This window comes from Aspergillus bombycis, assembly GCF_001792695.1.
Source record: "Aspergillus bombycis strain NRRL26010 chromosome Unknown contig00026, whole genome shotgun sequence".
In the NCBI taxonomy this organism is placed as follows: Eukaryota; Fungi; Ascomycota; class Eurotiomycetes; order Eurotiales; family Aspergillaceae; genus Aspergillus; species Aspergillus bombycis.
In genome coordinates this window covers 291-27,129 of record NW_019170028.1, presented here as the reverse complement: position 1 = coordinate 27,129, position 26,839 = coordinate 291, and the positions used below count along the sequence as shown (strand labels likewise).

Below are 26,839 nucleotides of genomic sequence, written 5' to 3'. Positions count from 1 at the left end.
GATTAATTTAGGACCTCGGGTACTCCAAGGAAGCTAAAAGTGGCAAATATGTGTAGCAAATTATGCCGCCTAGGTCAATAAGCGCTGAAGTCGTACCGAAAGCGTCCGCGGGTGAACCAATGCTGTCATTAGTAACGTTGCCGAAGTTCCAAAGTGACGCTTTTGATTACATGTTAGGATACTGTAGATACTAGCTAGATGTCCCTCATGGCTTTTACATAGTGTCCAATGTGAGTGTCAGTAGAGATACCTCATAGAATTTATGGTTCCCTGGGAACTTCAAAGACTATACCTAGTGGTTCGTAGGAAGAAAAGCCGTACTAAAGCACAATGCCTTACAACATCGCCTCCTCTGTTACAGATACTCTTTTACTTAACTTATGCTGGTATCACAATGCTTGTATGATCAACCGTATAGAGCTCATCACTGATCACTACATACTGTCAGCTCGGACAATGTATCTTGTCCGTTAAGGGTGAGGTTATTTGATAAGGCCCCTAGTAATCGGCATAGCCAAATTCATATAGTCGTTCTAGCTTTATGAGACTGACAAAACCAATGCTGCCTATGATGCATTCATATGTGAGCTAAGCAATATAATTACTAGCGCAGACTGTCTAGGTTTATATGCAGGCATATATAACGATATTACCAAGGTGTGATTGAAAGAACCGTCTATCATAGCCAAGTCTTGTGGATCAGGGAGGATCGCCCTGTAGCCAATACCCTCTTTGAGAACGCCAATGTCAGAACGCCACTAGCTTTGCAGCAATAACAAACCTATATCCGTCTACACCAGTCCCCAATTCTAGATGTCAAAGTGACAAAGTGGAAAGGTAAGAAATCTGACGAAAGACCAAAGAAAACATAAACACTACACCCCATGTGACGATCTTCTGAGATGCACCGCAGAGGCCCGCCTGATCCTCGCTACATTCCACAGGAGGACTTCAGGCTCCGAGTTTGCAATCGCATTCTGGTGTAATTCAGGATTTCGGCCGGCCCAAGCAAGACAGTAATGTGCCCACCGACAGATCGGAGACACAAAGCCAGCATACCGCATACAACAGGTCATACCATCTGGCTATGTGCTTCGGGTATCATGCAATACCGTCTCACCTAAAAGCAAGCAGATCCTCGGCACAACTTTGTTAGTTGTAGGTGGGAGGTAAGAGGTCTGGATGGCTCGTGGGTGTCATGCGGAGAGTGCGATTTTGAGGTGATGATATCAACTTGGTGGATAACTGGCGTGCCGGAGTTAAAGAGGAATCTATGATATGGGTTGATGGTTGATACTGTGTGCCTACAGATGACCTCCGTGAGTGAGTAGATGTAGTTGGTAGTGACCGCAGCGATGGGAGAGCACCATGCGGAGCGGACCAGCGAGATAATTGATGATGAACTGCTCGACCATCTGCAAGCCTGAGTCGTTCTAAAGCCAGGGGGCGCGTCTCTTCGTCAGTGCCAGATTCCGTGAGAGATAGGTCATCGTTAAGGTCGGGAAAATAACTTTCACGAGCTTCAGCGCGATCATCATCTGTCTCATCTTGCCGATCGGTGTCTGACGACTGTTCGGGTGACTGTACACTACAGCATCTTCTTAGAAGTGGTCTTGCTCGGCGACCAGAATTGGCCCTGATATGCTTGGCCTTTTCAACTTCATGACTGTAGGAGCTTCTCCGGTTAAGCAAGCGCCCTCGGCCACAGCTACCGTCTATGGTTTCCGAATAGCCAGGCAGCCCGATTGTCCTTAATGCTGTCTGGCTCGAACTAAATGCCACTCTCGCCCGCATCTGTTGGATAGCCGAGTCCAAAGCTAATTCAATAGCGCAGTGGTTCCGAATCCGTCTGAGTTTGGGCCACGTCGCACGCTCCCCTGAAATACATGCTTTGAGCATGAACTCTGTGGTCGGATTCTTTAGTATTACGGGAAAATGGGTGTAGAGTATTTCGGGGTAAATGTTAATATCCCCGGAGTATTTCTGGTTCACGATTGACACGGTTTTGGTCAGAGATGTCGGGAAAATACCAAGTTCGGATAAAACCGTCAGTCGATGCAATACCTCATCCTTCGCGAGGTGCGTCATGGTGTGGAACAGCCGTGAAGTCAAGGATGGGGTCTGCGGTGTCCCGCGGGTCGGACCATCATATTTTGGGAGAAAGGGAACCACATGAGGATTAACTTGCGACACAATGAAGTGGTTGACATTGAACATTTCCGATAGACGGGTCATCGGTAGATCGCCATCTACCGAGCCATCGATATACTGCCTATGCAAGTCGTTCCAAGGGACTGCCTCTCCTGTCTCTGGATCTTTGGCCATGAGAACAAATGGCGAAAATACTAAGGGCACCGAGCACGAGACAGCTCTGTGAAAGTTAGTCTGACAATAGAATTTTGAGTGTGGTGGGGGACAATGGGGAAAAGGTAGAACGTACACTGCAGACCAAATCAGCACATTAGGCGCTGTGATGTAGTTCAACAGCTTAGGGAGCTCATAGATCCCAGCGCTAGAAACGCAGATATTAAGTATTCTACGCGTTCTATTATATGCTTCCTGGAATGTAATATCCCCAAGCCAGTTTCGCATAACCTTGGCTAAGTTGGAGATGTCCAGAAAAGAGCCGTACTTCAAAAACCGGGCGGTCTTCTGAAGAATATTCTCCTCCTGGTCGGGATCATTGAAAACGGCAAAGTCCCCATAGGCAAACGTATCCAAAAGCAGCGGCAGTTCATCATCCGTCCGAGTGCAGAAGACAGCGCAAACAATGCTTCCAGCCGAAGCGCCGGAGATAATGCGAGGAAGTAGTTTTGCCTGCCAGAGCGCTTTGAGTACGCCAATATGATTCATACCGAATGTTGCTCCACCTGAGAATAGTAAGGCGCTCCGGCCAAAAGCTTGCCTTGCTGCTAGAAGTTGATCGAGGATATACTTCAGTTCCAACCCATCACACCGACCTTTCGCTGACAGGTCTACCAGTGACGATATGGTGTCGAGGGCTGTCGTGATGTACTGATCAATCAAGTCCTTTGTACCGACGTGCGAGTGTCTATAGAGAGAATCGTTACGCATGTTTCCTAAATCGCGGCTTAGGGAGGTGCGGATTAGGAACATCATTCGGCTAACGTCACAGCTAATGCGAGCTTCTTCTAGTTGCTTCAGGCGTTCCTGTACTAGATGGGGATCGTATTCGGAACTCTCGAAGGTTGCTTTCCAGGAGTTGTTGTCTTCTAATTGGTCCAACTCATAGGCGCAGTCCTTCCACTCTTTGTATGATACAGCCTGAATCATACAGTTAGAAAGCATATCAAACTGCAAGGACAACAAGCCGTATAGTGGAGAAATGCCCGGTAAAGAAAGTGCTAACATACATTGCGCATTTTAAGATATAGCACCTGCTTTCGATCCTCGGTAGTAGTATGCCCACCTTTGCCCACCTTGGAGGGGCTATCCTGGTTCGCATTATACAAAGTGTCGCCAGCCCAAGTCAGGGAGGACTTGATGACAGATGACAGCGAGGGAAGGGAAACGGCTCTCGGAAGGAAACGAAACTGAGTACCAGAAGCCTCCTTGACGGAAGACGGTTTGCGGACATGTTTACTCTTGGAATGACAGTGAGGGCTTAGTATGGGGGAGTCATGAAGGATTGCCATGCCAGGCTTCCACTGACATCAAGGCATTCGACCGAGAAACCGATAGCACCTCAAATGGCTACTATAAAAAGAGGTCGCTGGATGGAAGAAACTATCTTCAAGGAAAGCGGGTCAAAGGAGAACACATAGGAAGGTATATGTAAAATAAAGATCTAGCGCTGAATCGGAGATAAGCATAGGTCAGGAAATATAAGTGTTCATCTCCATGACCATGGGGCGGAACAAAACTGGGATGGTTCGGGGAAACTGTGCAAATCATGGATAAATCTGGGGGTGTGTCAGCAGCGCAGCCTAAGGCCCCGTCCGGAGTAGATCCAGGCGTCACGAGGGACCCCCTGTCCGCCCTTGGTGATTGGACAGAAGTCCGGCTCAGTGGCTATCGATCGCCACAAGCGCTAGTCAGCCCCAGGGAAACCGCTCATCATGCGCATCAATTCCTTTTCGCGGGGATTCTTCATTCGGAAAGCCCGCCGTCTGGACACCGTTGAACCAGCACCAACAACATCCCACTTTATTCAATCCATAACCACAGGAACATTATAAGATTTACCTTCGATTCTGGAAATCTAAACTGCCCAAACTCTATGTTTAAAAAGAGAAGCAAAATCCGGATATTGTAGACGTTGATCACCAATCCTTCAGCCCAGATCATCGGCTGGATGATCTCATCCAGCCCCACAAGCTGAATGGAGGGGATGATGCTAGTATCAAGTCGATACTAAGTATTGCGAAGGCAGGCATTACCGCATCAAAAGACATTTTCCGGTGGAAAGATAGCTTAGAACGGATAGCGGATCGAAACAAGTTGGCCTGGGGTACGGTCAAGTACTACTTACTGCCTTACGACCAGTGAAGGAGTATACAAGTAGGTATCATATCGGGTCACGGGTGTTCTCCGGTATGTACCGTACGGGGTATTTCTATGCGATGGCCTGAACATTACTACACCGCATATCTCAAGGTTGATGCGATACGAGATTTCAATGCAACCCAACATTTATAGTAGGAGTTATGAGCAGTGATGGATATGCCATTTATGGGTATTGGTGGGCAAGGATGACAGTTATGTAATGCTTACTGAGTAGTATTATACATGAGTATTGCCTCAGGTATTCCTTATCCACGAGCTGAGCCTAAACTCTCAGTCATGGGTCAAGGGTCGGTAGGCTGCGATACCCATGTTTAACATGCTATTTGTGCGTAACGGTATCAACCCGTTTACAAGAAGACCCAGTGACACCATAGCCATTTGGAGTCGAATCTCAGACTCCCGAGTCAAGACGATAAATCCCCACTATAAGTTGGGGATGGTCATGCGAAACCAGGACTATCACATGCTTTGGAGATAGGGGGGTGCATGTGAAACGGGCCTGAAAATGGGGGAACGCGGTCCCATCCATCTTTCAGTCCAACATTCTAGACCTCTCCTAGAGTGACCATAGAACTGCCATTAAGTGACCTTTTATTCGCTATTCTGCTGAGAAAGTCAAGGTATCAGACGCAACCACTTTCCTAGTGCATCTCTTGCCTGCGACTCGACCCCATTTTCTCTCCAGAAATGTCCAGCTCCGTCAATCTCGGCCGATTGAAATTGACCCCCGGGCACATGCGACAGTTCGTCTGACCATTTAGTTAATTTACTTGCAGATGTAAAGCTGTCCTGGTTTCCGTAAATAGCTAGAGTCGGATGGGCGCATAGCTGGCGAGTTGGCTTGGGGCATGGAATCTGTCTCCGTTGAGATGGACTGTGAGCCCCAACATCTAAAGACATTGTTGAGAAGAACGTTAGGAACAGATTGAGTGGCGGCAAGAGGGGCGACACGAGAAGGTATGAAATTGTTGTTCCTGAGATATCCGGCGGTTCTTCCACGGCCAGGTGGTCTTCTGCTGCCAAGTTTCGTTCTTGGGTTGAGTCGTTGGCTTCGAACAGAGCCGAAACTTTCGCTGCACTTTGGAGGATTTCATGTGCCTGTTTACTAACAGTTATGTTTTTGAAGAGGTCCGCAACGATATCAAGTGCGGGAAGATGTGATGCAATTAATGAGCCGTAAGAATAACCACCGAGGATGAGATGGATATCTGCCCGGGCAAGTGTAGACTGAGCATCGGAGCCCTCAACACTGGGCCCACCTGGGATATTTCCATCCCCTCGCCGTGAAACCTGTTGCGACCTCAAGGAATGCAAGTAGCACAGCATGAATCCGTAGAAGGAAACATAATCTGCTAATTCGGGCTTCGCGGTCCAACTAGTCCGTCCTTCTGAAGTACCGGCACCACTACAGAACAGATCAGTATGCACCCATCCAATGATTATGTATAAGCCAGAAAAAAATGAGAAGAAAAAGAGAGTAAACAAGTACGGAGGTCAAGGAGCACCAAAAAAGCCAGCCATTGTACTTACCGAAAATTGAATGTGCCCACGATATATCCACTCTTCAAAAGCTCGCCTCCGACAAAGCTTACGACTGGATCGTCGTAGCAACCACCGAGAGGAGCATATGGATGTGCGACTATAGCCCCTCGTATAGTTTCTGACTGCAACAAAGTACGGGGAAGATAAAGGCGACAGTCGAGTTGAGTGTCATCGTGAAGTGAAGGAATGGTGAAAGCGTATGTGGGAGAGGGTAGATACATATTTTTACAGGATTCAGCGCAAGATGTCTATGTTGAAACTATAGCAATATAGATACATACCCGAGAACTCTGCCGTTAACGCGGCGAATGGTTCCTGATGTCACGCTGCCGGAGGGGGTTTTAAGACCCCGAAGTTGCAAAGTTGGTCAATGCGTCTTCCCCGATGCACTCTTTTTAGGTACATACGTTGCCCTACGACGCTGGACAATAAGCCCAGACCAGTCTTGATCATAGATTTATAGCTAGTTAACTACTAGTAGTTATTAGTTTTATACTACATTATTAGTAGTTCGCTTCCAGGGTATTCCTAAGAACTGTCAAAATTTCTATAAATTTAATTTCATGAATCTCTCTTAACTTTCCGGTAGTAGCCACGCAGGATCCGGCTCATCATCTTCGTCTTCCGATCTAGAAATGGTGTCAGAATGATGTCCTTCAACATCCTTTAATAGATCAGCGGGAGGGTCGGGATTGTCGACACCAAGAGTATCTTGACGTGGATCATGCAGGTTATCTTCTTCAGGCTTGTCAGGCACCCTTCGTTCTGAAGAAAGCGAAGGGTCTTCATCCGAAATATCGAAGGCGTCAAGAAGCATTTCTCGCGCATCCCGCAATGCTTCGAGTTCAGCCGCAATGCAACAGACAAGCAATTTCCAGTCCCTCTCCTCTGCAACTCCTAGATAGTGTTCCACGTGCTCTGTTGTATTGTGTAGGTCTTCCAAAATCCAACGAACATGGTCAAGTTCGGAGTTATTATCAACAACCCTAGAAGATTCTAAAACTTGCGACTGATTCTGTAGTGAACGACGCATTGCTATCTTTAGCCGTCTTTCGAATCGACAAACTTCTAAAACAACTTGTTTCCAGACTCCCCCTCCGGCCTCAAGTGCCTGTATCTCAAGGTCTACTTCTTCTTGCCTCTTTCGCAATTCGGACTGCTCCGTTGTCCAATGCTCTCGGGCCATATCAAGCGTCCGGCGTTTAGGGTTCAATGAATATAATGTTGCACCATTAGCGAAGCTCGATTGGGGTGGGACAGGGGGTTTCTGAAGGAACTTTTGGATGTCCGATTCTAACAGGGATAAGGAGGCCTTGTAGGAGGATAACTTGGAGTCCACCGAGTTTTCCATATATGCTAGCTCTTCCATGACATGACGATGCCTTGCTCTCATTTGAGATAGCTTTGTCTCCAACTCATGAATGTCCGCCTCTAGCTTATGACCCTCCTCTCGAAGTTCCTTGGTGCGTTGACTTTCTCTATTGTTGTGAATTGTCGACACAGCCTCCTCGAGCCCGGTTTTTTTGGTGATAAAGCCGTTGATTTCATCCAGCGCGTCAGTTCGTATGGCAACACAAGCTGTGAGTACCTCTCGCTCCTCCTCCCTAAGTTTCAGCAAGTCAAATATGGATTTAAAAATTCCTTCGCGCGCAGCACGCAAGCTAATCTTCTCCGCAGCCGGTTGTCTGACTGGAACGGTCAAGGGCGTCTGCAGGACGTTGATTTCTGCGGAAGGGGTAGAGCTCCCAGTAGGTGTCTCGTTTAACTGAGGTCCTTGGAGACCTGCTAGGAGACCTTCGCTCTGAGCGTCGATAAGAGCCTGTAGGTTATGTTGGATGTGTTTCGCTTGACGGTCAATATAAATCAGAGGATCTTGGTGGTAGGCAGACGCCCTAATGGGCAGAGATAAGAGACGTGAATCCCCATTTTTCGGAAGGGTTGTCGACATGATTAAAGAGGAAGATGGTTCACCTGGTTTATGGCCTAGAGAGAAACTACTCGGACATTGAAATTGGAAAACAAAGATCTCTTATCGAATTCTCAGAAAACTAGATAATAAGATGCCTAAAAGCAAGTCAGAGCATTGAACCTGACTTGGATGTGTGACCTCTGTTGGTAGCTCTAAAGGTTGTGCTCAGTGCGCTTGTGACCCTTTCGGGAAGCTTGAACCCATGCCATCATAGATCACGTGACAGCTCTAGGGGTTTCTGCAGGAACCACGGGAACCTTTCCATCAGCCTGGAAGCCCGTTGACGTGTGCCTCATCTGCGAAGCTTCCTGATCACTCCGAATCTCTAACTGCTGTCCGTTTTCCTTGTATCCTTCCCCTTCATCATTCTTCCCAGTAGATCTCGCTATTACTGGTCTTACGTATAGACTCGAGCCCCTCATCATCCCCGTGGGCCGATTTGACTATTATAAAGCTCCGTTGAAGCTGTCGCCTCATCCCTCCAGCAATATCATAATCAGTTAGACATGGTTGGACTCGCTTCGGCTGCTGGCCTCGTCGGCTTCCTTTCTGAGCCAGACCCTGAGCTGCGGGTTTTTGCTTTAAAGACCTTAGACTCTCAGATCGATTTGCTCTGGACAGAAGTGGTGGATGCTGTCCCGCAAATGTATGGCTTCCCTCCGAGCTTATGACATCTCTTTCATCACATCAGACCTTCGGTCTTGGATGTGCTTTTATCCATACCATCAATCAACTTCGTTCCAGGGAGTCCACACTAATATGTTGCATTTAGAGAGGCACTTTACGAAGATGAGACCTTCCCAGAACGCGAGCTCGCTGCTCTTGTCGCCGCTAAAGTTTACTATCACCTCCAAGAATATAATGAGAGCATGGTATTTGCACTCGGTGCGGGGAAACTTTTCAAGTTAGACAATGGAGGCGAATTCGAAGAAACGATTATCGGTATGTTTGTATGCTCCTCGAAACATATAGGAGCGCCGCTAACGTGATATGATACACAGCTAAATGCGTTGATACCTTCATCTCCCTCTCTGCTGCTCAACGACCTGCCGCTGGTGACCAGCCGGCTAATCTCAATACTGCCTTCCCCACTTCCAGCGAAGGTGCTACAAGCACCTCTGCTAGTTTGACGTCCCCGATCACTCCGTTTTCGCAGTCTGCCTTACCATCGAAGTCACTCCTTTCCCGACAAGAAGTACCAGGTATTGATGCGACTTACCCGGGTGGCGATGATGCTAGCGTTAGCCAGGTTGAGACGCCACTTGTCCTGAAGAGAGGTGTTCAGGGCCAGTTACAGGCCGTTATCGAACGTCTGTTTGAGCAATGCTTCATCCAAAAGCGATATCGCCAGGTGATCGGAATTGCCATCGAAGCGAAGAGCTTGGACGTGCTTCGGAAAACCATCATTCGGGCAAGTGAAGATGAGAAGAAACAGAACGGCGAGTCTCGAAGGAGTGAGGAACTGATGGAATACGTACTGGATATCTGCATGGGTATTGTGCAGGAGCGTGCGTTCCGTAACGAGGTACGTTCTTTTCCCGTGTTACAGGAACTCCGGCACTAATCTACTTTCCAGATTCTCAAACTCATTCTTGAGCTCTTGAATGAAATCCCTAATCCCGATTATTTCTCGATAGCGAAGTGCGTCGTATACCTCAACGAACACTCTATGGCATCTGTCATTCTCCGCCAGTTAGTGGAGAAGGGCGATGCGCGGTCCCTTGCTGTGGCATATCAAATTTCATTTGATCTTTACGATAACAGCACACAAGAATTCCTCCAAAAAGTTCGTCAGGAAATTGCCGAGTTGGTACCAGAAGCGGAGGTTGAAGAACAGCAAGACACAGCGGAAGGTGACCGGGAGCCGAAGGAGTCTGATCCTTTGTTGGAAGACCAGTCCAGCTCGTCACAGCCCAGGTCTATCGGGGCCAACGACGACAAGTCGAAGCTATCCTCTGAATCACGGTCGGCGTTTAAGAACATCCTTGATATCCTTGACGGCATTCAGAGTATCCAACTAAACTTAGAATTTCTGTACCGAAGCAACAAGGCTGATATCGCTATCCTTAACAAAGTTCGGGATAGCTTGGAAGCTCGGAACTCTATCTTCCACACCGCTGTCACACTCTCCAATGCTTTCATGCATGCGGGTACTACACACGACAAGTTTTTCCGGGACAACCTGGAATGGTTAGGAAAGGCTGTCAACTGGTCCAAGTTCACCGCTACGGCTGCTCTTGGTGTCATCCATCGTGGTAACCTGAGCCAGGGCCAGAAGCTCCTGCAGCCGTACCTTCCAAGGGAACATATTGCCGGTGTTGGAGGATCGGGCTCAGTCTATAGCCAAGGAGGCTCGTTGTATGCCTTTGGTTTGATATATGCTAACCATGGCGGTATGGCTGTTGACCTTATTCGCGACCACTTCAAGAAGGCGACCGAGGAGGTTGTTCAGCATGGTGGAGCTTTAGGTCTAGGTGTTGCCGGCATGGCAACTGGTGATGAGGGTATCTACGACGATTTACGAACCGTCCTATATTCTGATTCGGCCATCAACGGTGAAGCTGTTGGTTTGGCCATGGGTTTGGTCATGCTGGGAACAGGTAACATGAGAGCTCTCGAGGATATGATTCAGTATGCCCATGAGACACAACACGAGAAGATCGTTCGCGGTCTGGCTATGGGTATGGCTCTGATCATGTACTCCCGCCAAGAGGCTGCTGATGAACTGATCAATGGCCTTTTGGGCGACCCTGATCCCACTCTCCGTTACGGTGGTATCATGACCATTGCTCTCGCATATTGTGGCACTAGTAGCAACAAGGCTGTCCGTAAGCTCCTCCATGTTGCCGTTAGCGATGTCAACGATGATGTGCGACGTATTGCAGTCCTGAGCTTGGGCTTTATCCTGTTCAGAAAGTACCAGAGCGTGCCTCGTATGGTTGAGCTCCTTTCGGAGTCCTATAATCCTCACGTACGGTATGGTGCTGCTATGGCACTCGGTATCTCATGTGCTGGAACGGGCTTGGATGAGGCCATCGACCTGCTTGAGCCGATGCTCAAAGATTCCACAGACTTTGTGAGACAGGGAGCTCTAATCTCTCTGGCCATGGTGTTGGTGCAGCAGAACGAGGCCATGAACCCCCGAGTCAGCACTCTTCGCAAAGTCATGATGAAGATGATTGGAGATAGACACGAGGATGCCATGGCTAAGTTTGGTTGCGCCGTCGCCCTGGGTATCATAGATGCTGGTGGCCGGAATTGCACTATCAGTCTTCAGACGCAGACTGGCAATCTCAATATGCCTGGAATCGTCGGTGCTGCTGTATTTACTCAGTACTGGTACTGGTTCCCTCTTACCCATTTCTTGTCGCTCAGCTTCGCCCCCACTTCTGTGATCGGCGTGGACCAGAAGCTTGAAGTTCCTTTCTTCAAGTTCCACAGTAATACTCGGCCAAGCCTGTTTGACTATCCTCCCGAGCAACAGGTCAAAACTGAGGAAGCTCCTGAGAAAGTCAAAACTGCCGTGTTGTCCACCACCGCCCAGGCTAAGCGTCGTGCACAACGCCGAGAGAAGCAGCAACGACGAGAGAGTATGGATATCGATCAGACACCTACCACACCTAAGGTTTCGGATCAAATGCCGGATAGAATGGAAACGGACGATGCCGCCACCAAAGTGGAGGATGACACTAAGGAAGGAGAGAAGGAGTCCGGAGAGGGCCAAAGAAAGAAGGCGGAACGGGAACGAGTTGGATATGAGCTCGAGAACATGTCAAGAGTCCTCCCTACTCAACTGAAGTACCTCACATTCCCTGATCCACGGTACGAGCCGGTCAAACGGGTACGTATCTCTTGCGTGTAGTCCTTGTGTCTAGATTGATCATATATGCTAACTATGCAACAATAGCCTACCGGCGGAGTGGTTGTCGTGCTGGATAAGAAACCAGAAGAACCACGAGAGACGATTGAGATGAAAGCAAGCAAAGAGGTTAGGCAACCTACGGCGGCGGCAGAGTCTCTGCAAGACCGACTGCAAGCTGCCATGGGCGCCGCCGCCCTCCAAACCCCTCAACGGGGCTCGAGCCGCTTGGCTGAGGCAGCTGCAGGAGCCGCTGCTGCTGCGGGTGTTTTGACAGCTGTTGATGAGGATGACGAGGATGACGAGGAGGCCCCCGTCCCCGAGGAGTTTGAATATGAAACCGACGGTGACGAGGACTAAGCGGATGGTCACATTCGCGATCTTGGCACTGGTTGTATTTCTAGATTAATTATGGATCTATGTCTTATTGAAATGACAGCAGTATTGCTGCCTTACGTACTTGAATATCTACTTGCGAACACGCCCGGTTTGTTATGTGGGGCCGCTGAAATACATAGCATTGCACGGTTATATCGCTTTATTTTCCGATCGAAGCCGCCCCTCTATTAGTATTTAGTTTACAGAAGACTCGTAGGCGTGTAAATGGTTTAAGCTTGAGGGGTGGCTAACCTACGAAATTGTTCGGCTAGTAGGTCTGGATTACATGTAAGTATAATTATCCAATATGCATCTTAACTTGTAAACTGAAGAACTTGAGAAAAGCATCTCATTTGGCCGACCTTCATTGATGTTGTATAGTTATAATAAGGACTTGATTAGTCACTCCAATGCTAGTCCTAATGAGTCCAGACGGTGTTCAGCCAGACTATATATGATTTTACTTGAAATATATATACAGAGGGAACTGGCACTTTCTGAGAAGACCACTTGAGCCTCAAAAGGTTGCTTTCATCGGACAAATTACTACTCAACTATCACTGTCGTCGCTATTGTCCGATTCGTCCTGGCAATCCAAGCTTCTCTCTGTTGCGTTAATAGCGACCACCACAGCGACGAGGAACGCTATGGGTATACGCCAGCCCGTGGCGCATGGAACCCAGGGAATCGGCTCAAGAGACACACAGGGAGGGGGTGTGTGGCAGAGAAGGATCGTGGTTACATCGCTGTAGGAGTGTAGCTTGGCTCTATGACCGTTTTTGAATAGGTTATAGGGAGCCCATACAAAGCACCGTTCCTATCCTTCCCCAATGATTATTTCTTTCGCGACCTCAGCCTGCAAAGATCTTTAATTTCTGATCCCAGCCCCCTGTTGCGATCACGCAGCGCATCTGGACATTGGCAGGGTTTTCACTACCAGCCCCATTCTTATCATTTCCTTCTCCCTCCGCTGCGCCGTCTCCGCCGGGTACATTCTTGGCAACTCCTGGAGCCCATCGCAGGGAGGTGACGAAGCTTTCATGGGCGTCGAGCGTCTTGACGCACTTTCCTTGTTGGTTCAAGTCCCAGCATCTTAAGGTCTTGTCGTCCGATACTGAAAGGAGATATTTTCCTGCCGGGTGGAACACCAGCGCCTGAACCCAGCTATCATGGCCCACTAACGTCATAAGACACATCCCGCGGCTGTCCCATATCTTAATAGTGTTGTCTCGCGATCCGGTCGCCATGAAATCAGCTCCGTTTGTAGAAGAAGGGCGTTTCCCTAGTCCGGCCAAGGGTGCAAGGAACGGGTATGACGTAGGCGGAGCAAAAGCGCAGCATTCAATGAAATTCTCGTGACCAAGCATCGTTCGTTTATGTTCTATATTCGATACAGTAGAGATATCCCATAAGCGGGCGGTCATGTCTTGTCCCGTGGAGAAAAGAAACCTCCCGTCAAACGAGATGCTAACATCCCGCACCCAGTCAGTATGCCCGTTTATTGTCTTCACACAATATCCGGTTGTGACATCCCAGATTCTCATATCGTTGTCTCTGCTTGCGCTCACCAGCAGATTTCTAGATGGTATAAAACGAACCGCGCTGACGATGTGATCGTGGCCTTGCAGGGTCCGGATATTCTTATAATTGTCTGTCGGTTTCCATAGCTTAATAGACAGGTCGGAGCTGCAGGAAGCCAGAAGGACGTTATCCCGCGGCCCGCCGTAATCAACGTCCCGGACTGCTCTTGTATGGCCCTTGAGCGTCCGTTCAAGCTCCCCGAGTTCCCAGTCCCAAATCTTTATTGTGCAATCGTCGGAGCCGGAGGCAATGGAGGAAAATGTCGGGTGGAAGGCAACACAATTTACTTTATCTCGGTGCGACTCTAGTGAATAGCGAACCGTACTTGGAAGCCAAGAGGCCGGGTCTTGGTTGCGCTTTAAACGGGAGGCGGGTGTTGAGTTATCGAGTTCGGATTGAAGCGCCGCATTTCTCGACTCAAGATCCATTATCTGTCGTGAAATGAAGATTAGGTCATCGCGCCGCTAGTGAGTAATACGGTGGACGAAACAGAGGATCTGAAGCGCAGACATGCCTTTTTCTGCAAGCGGGCAATGCTTGTCCATTTTTTCTCCAGCATCCCTTCGTACCTTTTCGCTGTAGTTGGATCAAACACATCTTCGCTGAGGTTCACTTCTCTCCGGAGTGTCGCCGCGGTGTCTGGTAGGTCGCTCGCCACGAGGTATGCGATCATTGACTTGTGCCTATACGCGTATTTAGCTTTCGCCAGCGACTAGTTCGCATGGGACATACTCACAGCTCCTCGGCTTGCCGATTAGTTAGTAAGGGAGGCATGGCGATGCGGGGTCGTATGAGAGACCCGACGGGAATGCGCTGTCCTGCCAAAAATGTGGCGACCTAACGGAATGTTCGACCTGCAGTACTGGAATAGGGAAATCGACGATATTGACGGCTAAAGGAGTATCTATCGGTTGATAAGGGTCGGTGAGGTCTCCAGGCCTTGGCTTGTCAATAGAGTCGTGCCCGGATAAACATATTTCCTATTCTTATCATCCAAAGCTCTCTCTTCGAGGACAACAAACATCAGAGATGTTGGTTAGACTGTCTGTAACCCACAGAACTGCCTGAATGGCGACGCGGCGGCACCCGCTGCCCCAGAAACCCTAATTGGCTCGGGCGGGATGGGAATAAATCCGAGCCCGAATCCGGTAGTTTATCGATATTGAGTCGAGACAACGAAGTCGCAGGACTGACCATGGGGAGATATAATGTGACTATGTTGTGAGGACATCTTGCCACGAGTTCATTAACTCTCTAGCTGAACTAGGGGTGGTCCAAGTCAAATTCCATTTCTCGGGGACAAATGAGCCGGCTGTTGATACGACCATTCGGCTTGTTTACTTCCCGCTAGTTACGGATATATCACGGGATTCGATGACGGCGCTACGGCAACAGATCGGTGGTTCATGAGTCCCTGGACAGCTCCTGGCACCGGTTTATATATCCTTGTCGATGTCTCTAGCTGCACAGGCACGCTGAGATCAAGTTCTTAACAAGTACTTGGTGCTGAACCCCGATACCTGACCCGGTTCGACTAACGCTATAGTCGCTGGCATCTAATATCAATAGGTAGTATGTGTATTTTGCCTTCTGCCCCACATCCGGCCTGTACAATTGTCTAATATAAACAGAGGCAGCCCGGACCCTAAGCCTCGGACACGCAAAATAGTTGTATACATTACAACACGCTACTAAATCGCTGCCATTGATGAAAGTCGTGCAGTATGAGCAAGGGAGATACTAATTCTTCTGCCTTTGCAGCCCATCAGAACAGGAAAAGCAGCGTGGAAGAGCAGGTCTGTTTTCAAGGAGAGCAGTGGGAAGTATAGACTATACTCTAGGGAGTATATACTGCGATGGACGGACACAGAGTACACTATGATTGAGGGACACTATACCCTTTATAGTAATTCACTGGGAGCACGGCCATTTAGCAGTGTAGTAGACGGTAGTATCTCGTTCTTAGTGCCGGCAACAAATCACGGAGATACGGCACATATGAACAATACTACGATAGACAGGGGCTGGTCGTGTTAAAATTTGCCTGATTCCATGGTTTCACATGTCGAGGTCCCATTTCTGATTAGTTTCCCAACGCTGTAAATGGAAAGTCTCCAAATGTCTGGGGCAGATTGACGTCACGTGGATAATCTCTCCGCAGCCTCGGCACTTGCCTGATGTGGACAGCCAGAACATGACGCAGAAAGACACCGATAGGCCAATCAACAAAAGATTACCAGACCAGCAAATGACCTGCAGAATGCTTACCTCATCGTCGATACTGGCCGAGGTGAACAATCGATGACCCTGATTGGACAGCACACTGGCCCTCACTGATCGGGCATGTGAAAAGGCCTCCAGGGCTGCCAGTAGATTAAAAAAAAAAGAGTGACCACCTGCTATCCAAAGATTTCGCTGGCTGCCGAGGGCGCTTGTGTGCTGATCGCTGAATGTTTTAGACTTTTGTCCGAGTGCCTTACCTCCACTGCTTATTTTCCTTCATCCCAACTGGTCCTGGCGACAGTTCCCCGTGACGGAGACCTCCGTGTCATCCATATATCTATCCACCCTCTTCCCTCCGTCTTACCCCAGATTCTCTTCTCCATACCCCTCTGTGTTTTTGTGCCGATTACTCCGAGAAGCGTCTCGTCACTGTACACACTTCTGGCCCTTGAGAGCTCGTAATCTCTCTCCCCAATACTTCTTCTGGTCATATATTGTTCGTTTCATTCTCACACACGATCATGTCCAAAACCTTCTCAAAGGAAGACGTCGCATCGCATAACAAGCCAGATAACCTCTGGGTTGTTATCGATGAAGATGTGTATGACTTGACTAAGTTTCAGGACGAGCACCCTGGTATGTTTGAACAGTTCCGTGGATCGTCACATGTATTCACGCGATGCTAACGTCACTCTGCATAGGTGGAAAAAAGAGTACGTCATAATGCCTACTATCCTCGATGGGGGTGCCGATGTTAATTATGTACATCTAGTTCTTTCGCGGGTCGGAGGAAAGGATGCTTCGAAGCAGTTCTGGAAGTATCACAACGAAGGAATTCTCAAGAAGTACAAGGGCAAGCTGCAGGTTGGTTCCTTGAACACAAAGGCCGCAGATGCACCGGCACCGGAACCAGCCGCAGCCAAGGAAACCCCCAAACCTAAGCAGGCAGCTCCAGTGGACGTTGTTTCGGCCAAGTCGTCCGAGCCTCAAGACCCTTATGGTGACTTGATCCCCTTTGCCGATCCCTCATGGTATCAAGGCGTAAGTTTGCCTGGGACAAACAACTCGGGAAACTACAGGCTAACCAACGATTTCTCGACAGTACTCCTCTCCATACTTCAACCAGACTCACGCAGCTCTCCGCGAAGAAGTTCGCCAATGGGTTGAGTCTGAGATTGAACCCTACGTGACCGAATGGGATGAGGCCAAGAATGTTCCCGATCATATTTACAAGCAGATGGGTGAGCGGGGCTACCTTGCAGGTCTCTTGGGCGTCAAATACCCTGTCAACCACACAGACTACCGTGTGCAGTCTGTCGCTCCTGAAAATTGGGACTTGTTCCACGAGATGCTCCTTACCGACGAGCTGTCTCGCGCAGGTAGTGGTGGCCTTGTCTGGAACTTGATCGGTGGCTACGGTATCGGTTGCCCCCCACTAGTCAAATACGGCAAGAAGCCTCTTGTTGACAGAATCCTCCCCGGCATTTTGAATGGCGATAAGCGTATCTGTCTTGCTATTACCGAGCCAGATGCTGGAAGCGATGTTGCTAACCTTACCTGCGAGGCTAAACTCACCCCTGATGGCAAGCACTACATTGTCAACGGTGAGAAGAAGTGGATTACCAACGGTGTCTATGCCGATTACTTCACTACTGCTGTTCGTACGGGCGGGCCCGGTATGAATGGTATTAGTGTCCTTCTCATTGAGAGAGAGCATGGTGGAGTCAGCACGAGGCGCATGGACTGCCAGGGTGTCTGGAGCAGCGGCACAACTTATGTCACCTTCGAGGATGTTAAGGTGCCGGTGGAAAACCTCATTGGAAAGGAAAATCAGGGTTTCAAGGGTAAGCTTCCTAGTGCTCCTGCTTCTCTTTCCACATCCACTAACCGATTGTGTAGTCATCATGACCAACTTTAACCACGAGCGCATTGGGATTGTCATCCAATGTGTCCGGTTTGCTCGTGTGTGCTACGAGGAATCGATGAAGTATGCCCACAAGCGTAAGACCTTTGGCAAGAGACTCATAGATCACCCTGTTATCCGTATGAAGCTCGCACACATGGCCCGTCAAATTGAAGCGACGTACAACTGGCTGGAAAACATCATCTATCAATGTCAAGCCATGGAGGAGACTGAAGCGATGCTCAAGCTGGGCGGTGCAATCGCAAGTCTCAAGGCTCAGTCAACAACTATCTTCGAGTTCTGCGCTCGTGAGGCTAGTCAGATTTTTGGTGGTCTGAGCTACAGCCGCGGCGGCCAGGGCGGTAAGGTGGAGCGGCTATACCGTGATGTTCGTGCCTACGCTATCCCTGGTGGAAGTGAGGAGATCATGCTGGACTTGAGTATGCGTCAGAGTCTACGTGTGCACAAGATGTTTGGCATGAAGTTGTAAATGAGCGCACTTGGTTTTCTTCTCGTACATTTATTCCCCCTCTTCGTCCTCGATGTTGTTTGGATGTCACCTTGGTTTTGGGTATATAGAGCTTTTTAGATCCAGCTCACTTGGCAGTTTAGTGATCTCTTAGGTTCAATTCACTGTACTATATGTTGCTTGGACCATGTCTTAAAGAGTAGAAATACCCCACCTAAAACATGAAAGGGCCACCTGGCTTTGAAATACTTGTCGATTTAGCTCTAGTGTATGGTCTTGGTATTCCTGACACGGGCATTGATCGTTCATCCTTGGATGTAGCACTTTCTTGGTTACTAGAGCGATACCATAGATTGACCAACTTAACATAACCTAGGAGGTCTTGTATGGGCTGGTTGCAGACAGTACTACTACTAGTAGTATATATTAGTAGTTTCCCATCTAAGATGTGCTTAGTATAAAATTTTCGCTTGTAACAACAGCCATGCCTTAGGGTTACCTATCTATTTAGCATGTGGCAAATGTTCAGGGAGCCTGTAGATATTATAATGAACAAGAATCAATCACCATGGGAATAGTTGAATAACGAAAAGGTACTTAGTAGTACGTACTAGTATCTACAAAAGATATCTAGAGCGAATGACGCTCATTGGCTCAATCAGAGCACTAGGAAGAACTCCGTCGCCGCAGTTGAGCCAATTGCGCAACCCATGGATTCGTCTTCAACAACCCTCCGACAGTCTTATAAAGACCACTGATCTTGCGCCACCTCCCACTTCTTCTGTTACAGCTTGCTACCCTGGTGGGCTTTATCTTGTTGTGGTCTGGTGTGGGTAGTTTCGTCCTTTTTTCTCTTGCCCTCTCACCCCCGATTGACTCGTGCCGTGATCGCGGACTCGCCGAAGGATAACGCCGCCCGCCTGGCTGGCCGAAGCAACAGAAGGCTATTTGATACCCATTTTTCGTCCGGGAGTTCTTTGTGAATCGTGGGACCTCAGCGATTCCCTATCCCGATTACATAATAGGTATTGCGCCCTTTCGTCTTACCTTGGATTCGACAGTGTTCTCGGTTTTCTACGCCTTCCTTATCCGCGATCTCGATTTCTCCCGAACTGTATGCTCGAAAGCTCAAAGTGATCTAACTGTGACTTTCTTCGCGCCACTAGGTCGTCAATAATCATAATACGGCCCTCTTGCGACTTATCTCTCAATCACTTAGTCCGAAATAACCCCGAACTAAGCCCCAGTTCGAAGCCACTTTACCAACACTCCACGCAATATGTCACGAAACATGCTGGATCACGACTTCGGTTCTGAAGACGAAGATGATGACTTCAACCCCGTTCCCGCATACGATTCAGACAATGAAGACACTAGGGTCAGTACTACAGATACCTTAGACGATAGTGGCTAGTGGTGCTAACACGTTTGGGGTTATAGCCGACGCATCAAGACCGGGACGATGATGACGACGAAGAAGATGTAAAGCCTACACGACGGGTGGAACGTCGAGTCGGTAGCGAGGAGGCTGAAGATAACGAAGATGCCGACGGCCATGACGACGAGGAAGAAGAGGAGAACGATGATGACGAGGAGGAGGAGGAGGAAGATGATGATGAAGAGGATGCCGTGTCTGTGAGTGCTAGCACCATTTAGGCTGCGCCTGATTCCATCGTAGCCAATACTGACCATCGTTCTTATCAATAGCGACCCAAAAAGCGCAGAAGGAGAGGAGGCGTGCACAATTTCTTCGAGGAAGAGGCCGGCGTCGATGAAGATGAAGATGAGGCCGAGGATGAAGAGGATGAAATGGCCGAACTTGGTGGGGAAATGCATCCAGATGATATGGATGCGCTGCCTGTCGGCGCTGAGACTGACGACCGTCGCCACCGACAGCTCGATCGCCAGCGCGAGCTTGAGGCCAGCATGGATGCCGAGAAGCAGGCGCAGTTACTCAAAGAACGTTACGGACGGAACCGTGCTGCAGCCTCCGATGCAGTCGTCGTACCGAAGCGTCTACTACTTCCTAGTGTCGAGGATCCTAGCATCTGGGGTGTCCGTTGTAAGCCCGGCAAAGAACGGGAGGTTATTTTCGCCATCCAGAAACGTATGGAAGAGCGACCTATGGGCTCTCGCAACCCTATGAAAATCATTTCTGCCTTTGAGCGTGGAGGAGCTATGAGTGGGTACATATATGTTGAAGCCCGTAGGCAAGCGGACGTCATGGATGCATTGCAAGATATGTCCAACGTCTACCCACGGACGAAGATGATCCTAGTTCCTGTGCGAGAAATGCCGGACCTTCTCCGGGTGCAAAAATCCGAGGAACTCTTGCCCGGTGGCTGGGTTCGTATCAAGCGTGGCAAGTATCAAAACGATCTGGCCCAGATCGAAGAAGTTGAAACCAACGGTCTCGCTGTGACTGTTCGCTTGGTTCCGCGTTTAGACTATGGCTTGAACGAGGACACTGGTGCGCCTTTTATGGATCCCAAAAGGAAGCGTCCTGGCATGAACCCCGCGGTGGCCCGGCCGCCTCAACGTCTGTTCAGTGAAGCTGAAGCTAAGAAGAAACACGGAAAATATCTATCTGCCACGTCTGGATTGGGTGGAAAATCCTGGAGCTATCTAGGAGAGACCTACATCGACGGTTTCTTAATCAAGGACATGAAGGTACAACATTTAATCACGAAGAATGTGAGTCCACGGCTTGAGGAGGTTACCATGTTTGCTCGAGGCTCAGAGGACGGCACTGCCAATCTAGACCTTGCGTCTCTCGCGGAAACACTCAAGAATTCCACGGCTGAAGACTCTTACCTTCCAGGAGATCCAGTTGAAGTGTTCCGTGGTGAACAGCAGGGCTTGATCGGTCGCACTACTTCTACTCGCGGTGATATCGTTACTCTACAAGTTACCGAAGGCGACCTTGCAGGACAACACATTGATGCCCCTGTCAAATCTCTTCGTAAGCGCTTCAGGGAGGGTGATCATGTCAAGGTTATCGGTGGTAGCAGGTATCAAGATGAACTGGGTATGGTGGTCCAAGTTAAGGACGACACCGTAACGTTACTTAGCGATATGAGCATGCAGGAGATCACGGTGTTCAGCAAGGATCTTCGACTCTCTGCCGAAACAGGTGTTGACGGAAAGCTTGGAATGTTTGACGTACATGATCTGGTGCAGCTAGAGTGAGTAACTCGGCCCTATACTTATTGCTTGTTCTTTTATCTGACTTCTTAATAGCGCCGCTACTGTTGCTTGTATTGTCAAGGTTGATCGAGAATCCTTGCGGGTTTTGGATCAAAATGGCTCGATTCGCACTATCTTGCCTACTCAAGTAACAAACAAGATCACACCGCGTCGGGATGCGGTAGCTACGGATCGGAATGGTGCAGAGATTCGACATGGAGATACTGTCCGCGAGGTGTACGGTGAACAAAGGAATGGCGTGATCCTTCACATTCACCGTTCATTCCTGTTCTTGCATAACAAGGCTCAGGCTGAGAATTCTGGTATTACTGTCGTGCGTACGACCAACGTTGTAACAGTATCAGCCAAGGGAGGCCGGTCTACGGGCCCTGATCTTACTAAGATGAACCCGGCTCTGATGAGTCGTGGCGCACCTGGTGGCACGATGGGACCCCCGAAGAGCTTTGGTCGCGACAGGATGATCGGAAAGACAGTCATGGTCCGAAAGGGACCCTTCAAAGGTCTTGTGGGTATTGTCAAAGATGCGGGAGATGTGCAGGCACGCGTGGAGCTCCATTCCAAGAACAAGCTAGTGTCGATCCCCAAGGAGCTTCTCGTTGTCAAAGACCCCGTAACGGGTCAAACAATCGAAATGGGCCGCGGCAGAGGAGGACCACGCGTCCCTTCAGCAGCTCCACCATCGGGCTGGCATGGTGGCCGCACACCGGTGGCAGCTGCAGATTCATCCAGGACCCCCGCTTGGGGCGGTGCATCTTCTGCGAGGAGTAAGTCTTTCCATGTTTCATGCCTTTGGTCTACGATGCTAACAAAGCGCTTCAGCACCTGCTTGGGCTGGTATGGGCGGTTCCCGCACACCAGCATGGAAGAACGATGGATCCCGTACATCGAACCCCTACGATGGAAGCCGCACCGCATATGGTGGATTCGGCTCACGTACCCCGGCCTGGAACGCAGCGCCCGGACTCCCTACGGCGGCTCCGGCTCCGGCTCCGGCTCCGGACAAAGTGACTTCGACGCCTTCGCAGCCGGCTCCAGAACCCCGGCCTGGAACGCAAACTCCGGCAGTCGCACCCCGGCCTGGTCCTCAGGAGCTACGGCAAGCAACGGCAGCAAAGACTCCCGTGGCTACGACGCCCCCACTCCAGGCGGAGCCTATTCTGCACCCACCCCCGGCGCATACGGTAGTGCTCCAACCCCCGGTGTCTCAGCGCCCACGCCTGGAGCCTGGGCCGATAGTGCCCCGACACCAGGAGCATTCAACGCCCCTACCCCCGGCGGGCCGTCCAAGAAGCCGTACGATGCCCCTACACCCGCTGCCTGGGACAGTCGTCCGTATGACGCCCCTACCCCAGCGATGGGTGGAGACGGCGATGATGCAGGACCACGGTACGACGAAGGAACGCCTAGCCCTTAATGCCATTTATTACAGGGCATAAATAAAGAGGAAAGGTTCAATCGGGGAGGGGCAACCTGGCGTAGTCATGTATCTCATTTATCCTTACATTTATATCTTTTATGTTTCTTATAAAGCAATACAGGGCATGGTTAATCGGTCAACTTTGTTCTATGGAAGTGTATCATTCATTGTATTATGGCATTAAAATATCAAAATATCAACCGTTATATCCCACTCAGGTTTTGGAGTGAGCTGCGCACTTAGTCACAGTAGATATATTAAGAAACCCTCTGTCTGATACAAGGTAATGGTATTTATATAGATTATACAAGTCGTAAATAATGTCACAAGAGAAGGTTAGGTAAGGGGGGAAGGGAAGTGAAAAACATGTTCCTAACCATGAGAAACCCATTTGAAATCTGAACGGCTGGACGAAGACCAAGAAAGATGGAGGGTAGGGAGAAGGAAAGAATGGAAAAGTGAAAAAGGAAAAGGAAAAATATGGTGGAGAGGAAACAGAAAGGGCGTGACGCATCATTCATCATCTCTTTCCATGAGAAGGATATATGTAGTTGGACGGTTATTAAAACATACAGGTATAAAGTAAATCAATCCGGCAGAGAATGTACCATGTAAACTTGACTTTTGTTTTCCATATGCAGCTCTCATAGATCCATTTGTTCTTTGGGATCTTCAGGGCCGTCGTCTTTCTATATTACGTGAGGGAAAAAAAAAAAAAAAACCATTCGGTGGCGTAGTGTGCGATGCAAACCCGAATCAACAACAATTCCAAGGGGCATGGAATAGATTTATGGAGGCACTGCTCGTGCAAGGATGCGAATATTATCCACAAATCCCTTAACAAGCTCTTCGTATTGGTTCTTAGGGTCGCCAGCCATGGCAAGCTGACCCTGACGGCGGATCTCAGCGGCGGAGATTTCAACTTCGAGTTCATGTTCGAATTCGCCTTTGGATGATGGCTATACAGCACAGATTAAGTCAGAAGTGTCTTTAATCAACTGGTAGATAATTGGCCATCTAGTGAAACCGGGGAAAAGTAAGCGACTTACTTCAGATTTGGCCACTTGTGTAAGGTCGATCTGGTATGCAAGATGCCGATAGCTCATACGATCCTTGTTTCGCTCTCCGCCGCGTCCCCGACCGGGATCTACCACGGTGAGGTGGCTGACATCGCCTTCATAACTCATTTCCAGGTTGACGCTAATTCGCCAATCAACACATGTGCGAGGGCTGTAGACATCAAGGTCGGCAATTCGGCATTTCACGATCTTTGCGAGGACCTCGCCCGTTCGTTGGTCTAAAGTTACTCGCACCTTGGGTTTGTGGCGAGGATTAAGATTCTGCCTAATCACAGGTGGAAGCTCTGATGGTGATATTTCGTAAAAGGTATCCCGCTCCTTCTTATGTGCGTACGATAATGGGATGCGTCCTGGGTTAGCTTGCGGCATAGACATCTTCACGGCTTCGTTCAGAAAGTTATTCATTGCCCGGTGTTGTGCCTACCCAATGGTTAATCAGTTATTCAATATAGTCTCAACTGAAGCGAGTGACTCCGGTTAAGAAATGAGGGCGAGAAAATAATTTACTTACTAATGTCATCGTGCTCTCGAACGCAGTTCGCAAGCGGGTGTTTTCCTTATTCACAATACCTTCGGTCGAGATGGGCAAGAGAAGTCTCTCACCCCTGTCCATGTCAACGAGCTGTCCCAGCTTGGCTTCTACCTCGATCATTGCTCCCTGACCGGCTGCTGCCGTACCAGCAGGAGCCGCAGTCGCGTCGTTCCTCATAACCACATGTTGGAACAAGAAATCGCAGACCGTTTTTGTGACCTCCTCGTGCGGGATATACCCATAGATAGAGGGTTCCCACGGTCCCAAGCTTCCTGCCTGAGCAGGCTCTGGAGGCCGCCGGGGGGCCGAAGGGCCACTAACTGGTGGTGTCTCGCTTTTGGGTTTGGCTGGAGAATTTGCGGCGGAAGCCTGGGCTGAAACGTTTTGTTGGCGCATTAGGAAGGGATTTTGCGTCGAATTTCTCGCATGCTTCGGGATCGGTGGACAGCGGTTTGGGATCATCGGAATCCTCCCTTTGGTGCGTACTGATCTTCGGGCATAGATTGGCGGTTCTTCATAACGCCTCCTCTTCACTCTGGATGCTTGCGGACTTGAACTGGCCCTTGCATCTGGAGTCAGGTCCATCTTTGTTGGCAACGGGCGGGCTTGATCGATCGCAGAGGAATCGTCTGTCAGAGATTTCCGAGCGGGCGGTGAGCTGTCAAAGTTTGAGGCTGCTGGGGCAGGCTGGGGTGTTTGGAGGTTGGGCGGGCTTTCCTTCAAGGAGACACCATTTTCGGTGGGCTTCGGTTGAGAAGAGGACGCTAGGTCGGTGTATCCGGCCGTGCTCCCTTGCCGAGACCCAGAAGGAAAAGCGGTTTTCGGACTAACACTCTCATCCGAGTCCCTTCTATCGGTCGCCGAAGAATTTTGTCTCGGGGTTTGTTCTAGCGGTCTTGAATCCTGTCGCGAGACACGGGGCATCGCCGTTGGCGACATTTGAACCTGAGCATCCGGACCAACCCACGGGCTTGAGGCACGATTTGACAAGGATTCATGGCCGGAGGATTGGGGGCGCGCAGACGGGGGCGTTTGGCGGGTATAAGATGCAGCAACAGAACCTCGCGGTGTATTGGGTACGGATCCTTGGGCTGGAGGGGAGAATTGCTGTGACGGGTAAGACTGCGAAGCAGCCGCTGGCGGGCTTTCCCTGGGATGGAATGAGTAGGTGGAGGTGGATGAGGGGGTCAGGACAGACTGGATGGATTGCGAGCGCTGCTGCTGCTGCTGCTGCTGCTGCTGCTGGGGATGCCCATAGGTTGAGAAGGAGTCACGCGAGGTGGAGGAACCATAGGGGGGAGGACTTGGGCCGCGCTGAGATTGTGCGCCTGCACCCTGTGCGGAGGGAGGGTGGTATTGATAGGGCGATTGGAGCGATCCGTATGAAGACGAACGTTCTGGGGAGGCATGAGGACGTTGTAGGGGCGGAGGCTGAGGGGGGTGACTCGAATAGGCAGATGGATAGGAGGAGGTCCGTTGTTGGTCGCGGGGAGCATACATGGGATCCGAAGGCCTACGCGACACTTGCGACGGAGACTGGAGAGGAGCAGTTGATGGAGCATCCGAAGTGCCCGAGGCATCGTTGTTCATAATCGTGCGCAAATCCATGACGGCGAAGGGATTTTGGTGGTGGAAGTATTGTTCGTGGTATAGTAACTAATATAACTTACGTAGCTTGATGGAGCTTCGGGAGCTGCGACCCCCCTTCCACAACACCCCGAACTAACCGGGGTAGAAGTGGCTCTTTGACGAGAAAAAAGAGTAAGGGGCGAGGAAATGGTGTCACCACATGGAATCGACTCGAATGGATGGGGTTGTTGCAGAGAACGTAGGAGAGCGACGGGGGAGGTAAAAGGGAGAGAGAAAAAGAAGAGAAGGAGAAAAAGAATAGTTGGAGATAAACCGAACTTGGTTCAGTCGCGGGATGCGGAAGTCGTGATTGGACAGCTCCTCGACTATGAACTGCTATAGCTTCAGAAATTAGTATTAAAATAATAAAAAGAAAAATTGTATATCTTCGGTAGAGGATTATAATATCCGATAGATAGAATAGAAATTATTCATGTATCTCTCAATTCCAATGCGGCTTTCGGTGCCATTCGCTTTGTGCTGGATCTCTTATCCTGTGTAATTTCCATGCAATCGCTCAATCT

General features: G+C 49.6%; 8 protein-coding genes across 8 annotated transcripts; 3 read left to right on the top strand and 5 right to left on the bottom strand.

Moving 5' to 3' along the window:
• Positions 1-1,152: 1,152 nt before the first annotated feature.
• ABOM_003632 (putative Patatin family phospholipase) lies at positions 1,153-3,656 on the bottom strand (the record flags this gene model as incomplete). Its single annotated transcript, XM_022530762.1, has 3 exons — positions 1,153-2,371; positions 2,441-3,285; positions 3,375-3,656. 3 exons carry the CDS (start codon positions 3,654-3,656, stop codon positions 1,153-1,155), a joined length of 2,346 nt encoding a protein of 781 aa, XP_022390720.1.
• Positions 3,657-5,142: 1,486 nt separating this feature from the next.
• ABOM_003631 (uncharacterized protein) lies at positions 5,143-6,290 on the bottom strand (the record flags this gene model as incomplete). The annotated part of the gene is made up of 2 exons (XM_022530761.1): positions 5,143-5,932; positions 6,058-6,290. The coding sequence occupies 2 exons, from the start codon at positions 6,288-6,290 to the stop codon at positions 5,143-5,145; spliced, it is 1,023 nt and encodes a 340-aa protein (XP_022390718.1).
• Positions 6,291-6,643: 353 nt separating this feature from the next.
• ABOM_003630 (uncharacterized protein) lies at positions 6,644-8,017 on the bottom strand (the record flags this gene model as incomplete). The annotated part of the gene is made up of 1 exon (XM_022530760.1): positions 6,644-8,017. The coding sequence occupies one exon, from the start codon at positions 8,015-8,017 to the stop codon at positions 6,644-6,646; it is 1,374 nt and encodes a 457-aa protein (XP_022390719.1).
• A 527-nt stretch (positions 8,018-8,544) lies between these two features.
• ABOM_003629 (proteasome regulatory particle base subunit RPN2) lies at positions 8,545-12,257 on the top strand (the record flags this gene model as incomplete). The annotated part of the gene is made up of 5 exons (XM_022530759.1): positions 8,545-8,684; positions 8,811-8,980; positions 9,040-9,563; positions 9,615-11,879; positions 11,946-12,257. The coding sequence occupies 5 exons, from the start codon at positions 8,545-8,547 to the stop codon at positions 12,255-12,257; spliced, it is 3,411 nt and encodes a 1,136-aa protein (XP_022390724.1).
• Positions 12,258-13,126: 869 nt separating this feature from the next.
• ABOM_003628 (WD40 repeat domain-containing protein) lies at positions 13,127-14,630 on the bottom strand (the record flags this gene model as incomplete). The annotated part of the gene is made up of 3 exons (XM_022530758.1): positions 13,127-14,287; positions 14,347-14,539; positions 14,593-14,630. 3 exons carry the CDS (start codon positions 14,628-14,630, stop codon positions 13,127-13,129), a joined length of 1,392 nt encoding a protein of 463 aa, XP_022390723.1.
• Positions 14,631-16,600: 1,970 nt separating this feature from the next.
• On the top strand, positions 16,601-18,472 carry ABOM_003627 (putative acyl-CoA dehydrogenase; the record flags this gene model as incomplete). Its single annotated transcript, XM_022530757.1, has 5 exons — positions 16,601-16,715; positions 16,781-16,792; positions 16,852-17,120; positions 17,182-17,923; positions 17,979-18,472. The coding sequence occupies 5 exons, from the start codon at positions 16,601-16,603 to the stop codon at positions 18,470-18,472; spliced, it is 1,632 nt and encodes a 543-aa protein (XP_022390722.1).
• Positions 18,473-19,730: 1,258 nt separating this feature from the next.
• spt5 (transcription elongation factor spt5) lies at positions 19,731-23,072 on the top strand (the record flags this gene model as incomplete). The annotated part of the gene is made up of 4 exons (XM_022530756.1): positions 19,731-19,829; positions 19,892-20,086; positions 20,159-21,636; positions 21,692-23,072. The coding sequence occupies 4 exons, from the start codon at positions 19,731-19,733 to the stop codon at positions 23,070-23,072; spliced, it is 3,153 nt and encodes a 1,050-aa protein (XP_022390721.1).
• Positions 23,073-23,863: 791 nt separating this feature from the next.
• triA (putative mRNA capping nucleoside-triphosphatase) lies at positions 23,864-26,294 on the bottom strand (the record flags this gene model as incomplete). The annotated part of the gene is made up of 3 exons (XM_022530755.1): positions 23,864-24,034; positions 24,125-24,574; positions 24,666-26,294. 3 exons carry the CDS (start codon positions 26,292-26,294, stop codon positions 23,864-23,866), a joined length of 2,250 nt encoding a protein of 749 aa, XP_022390805.1.
• Between the last annotated feature and the right edge of the window lie 545 nt (positions 26,295-26,839).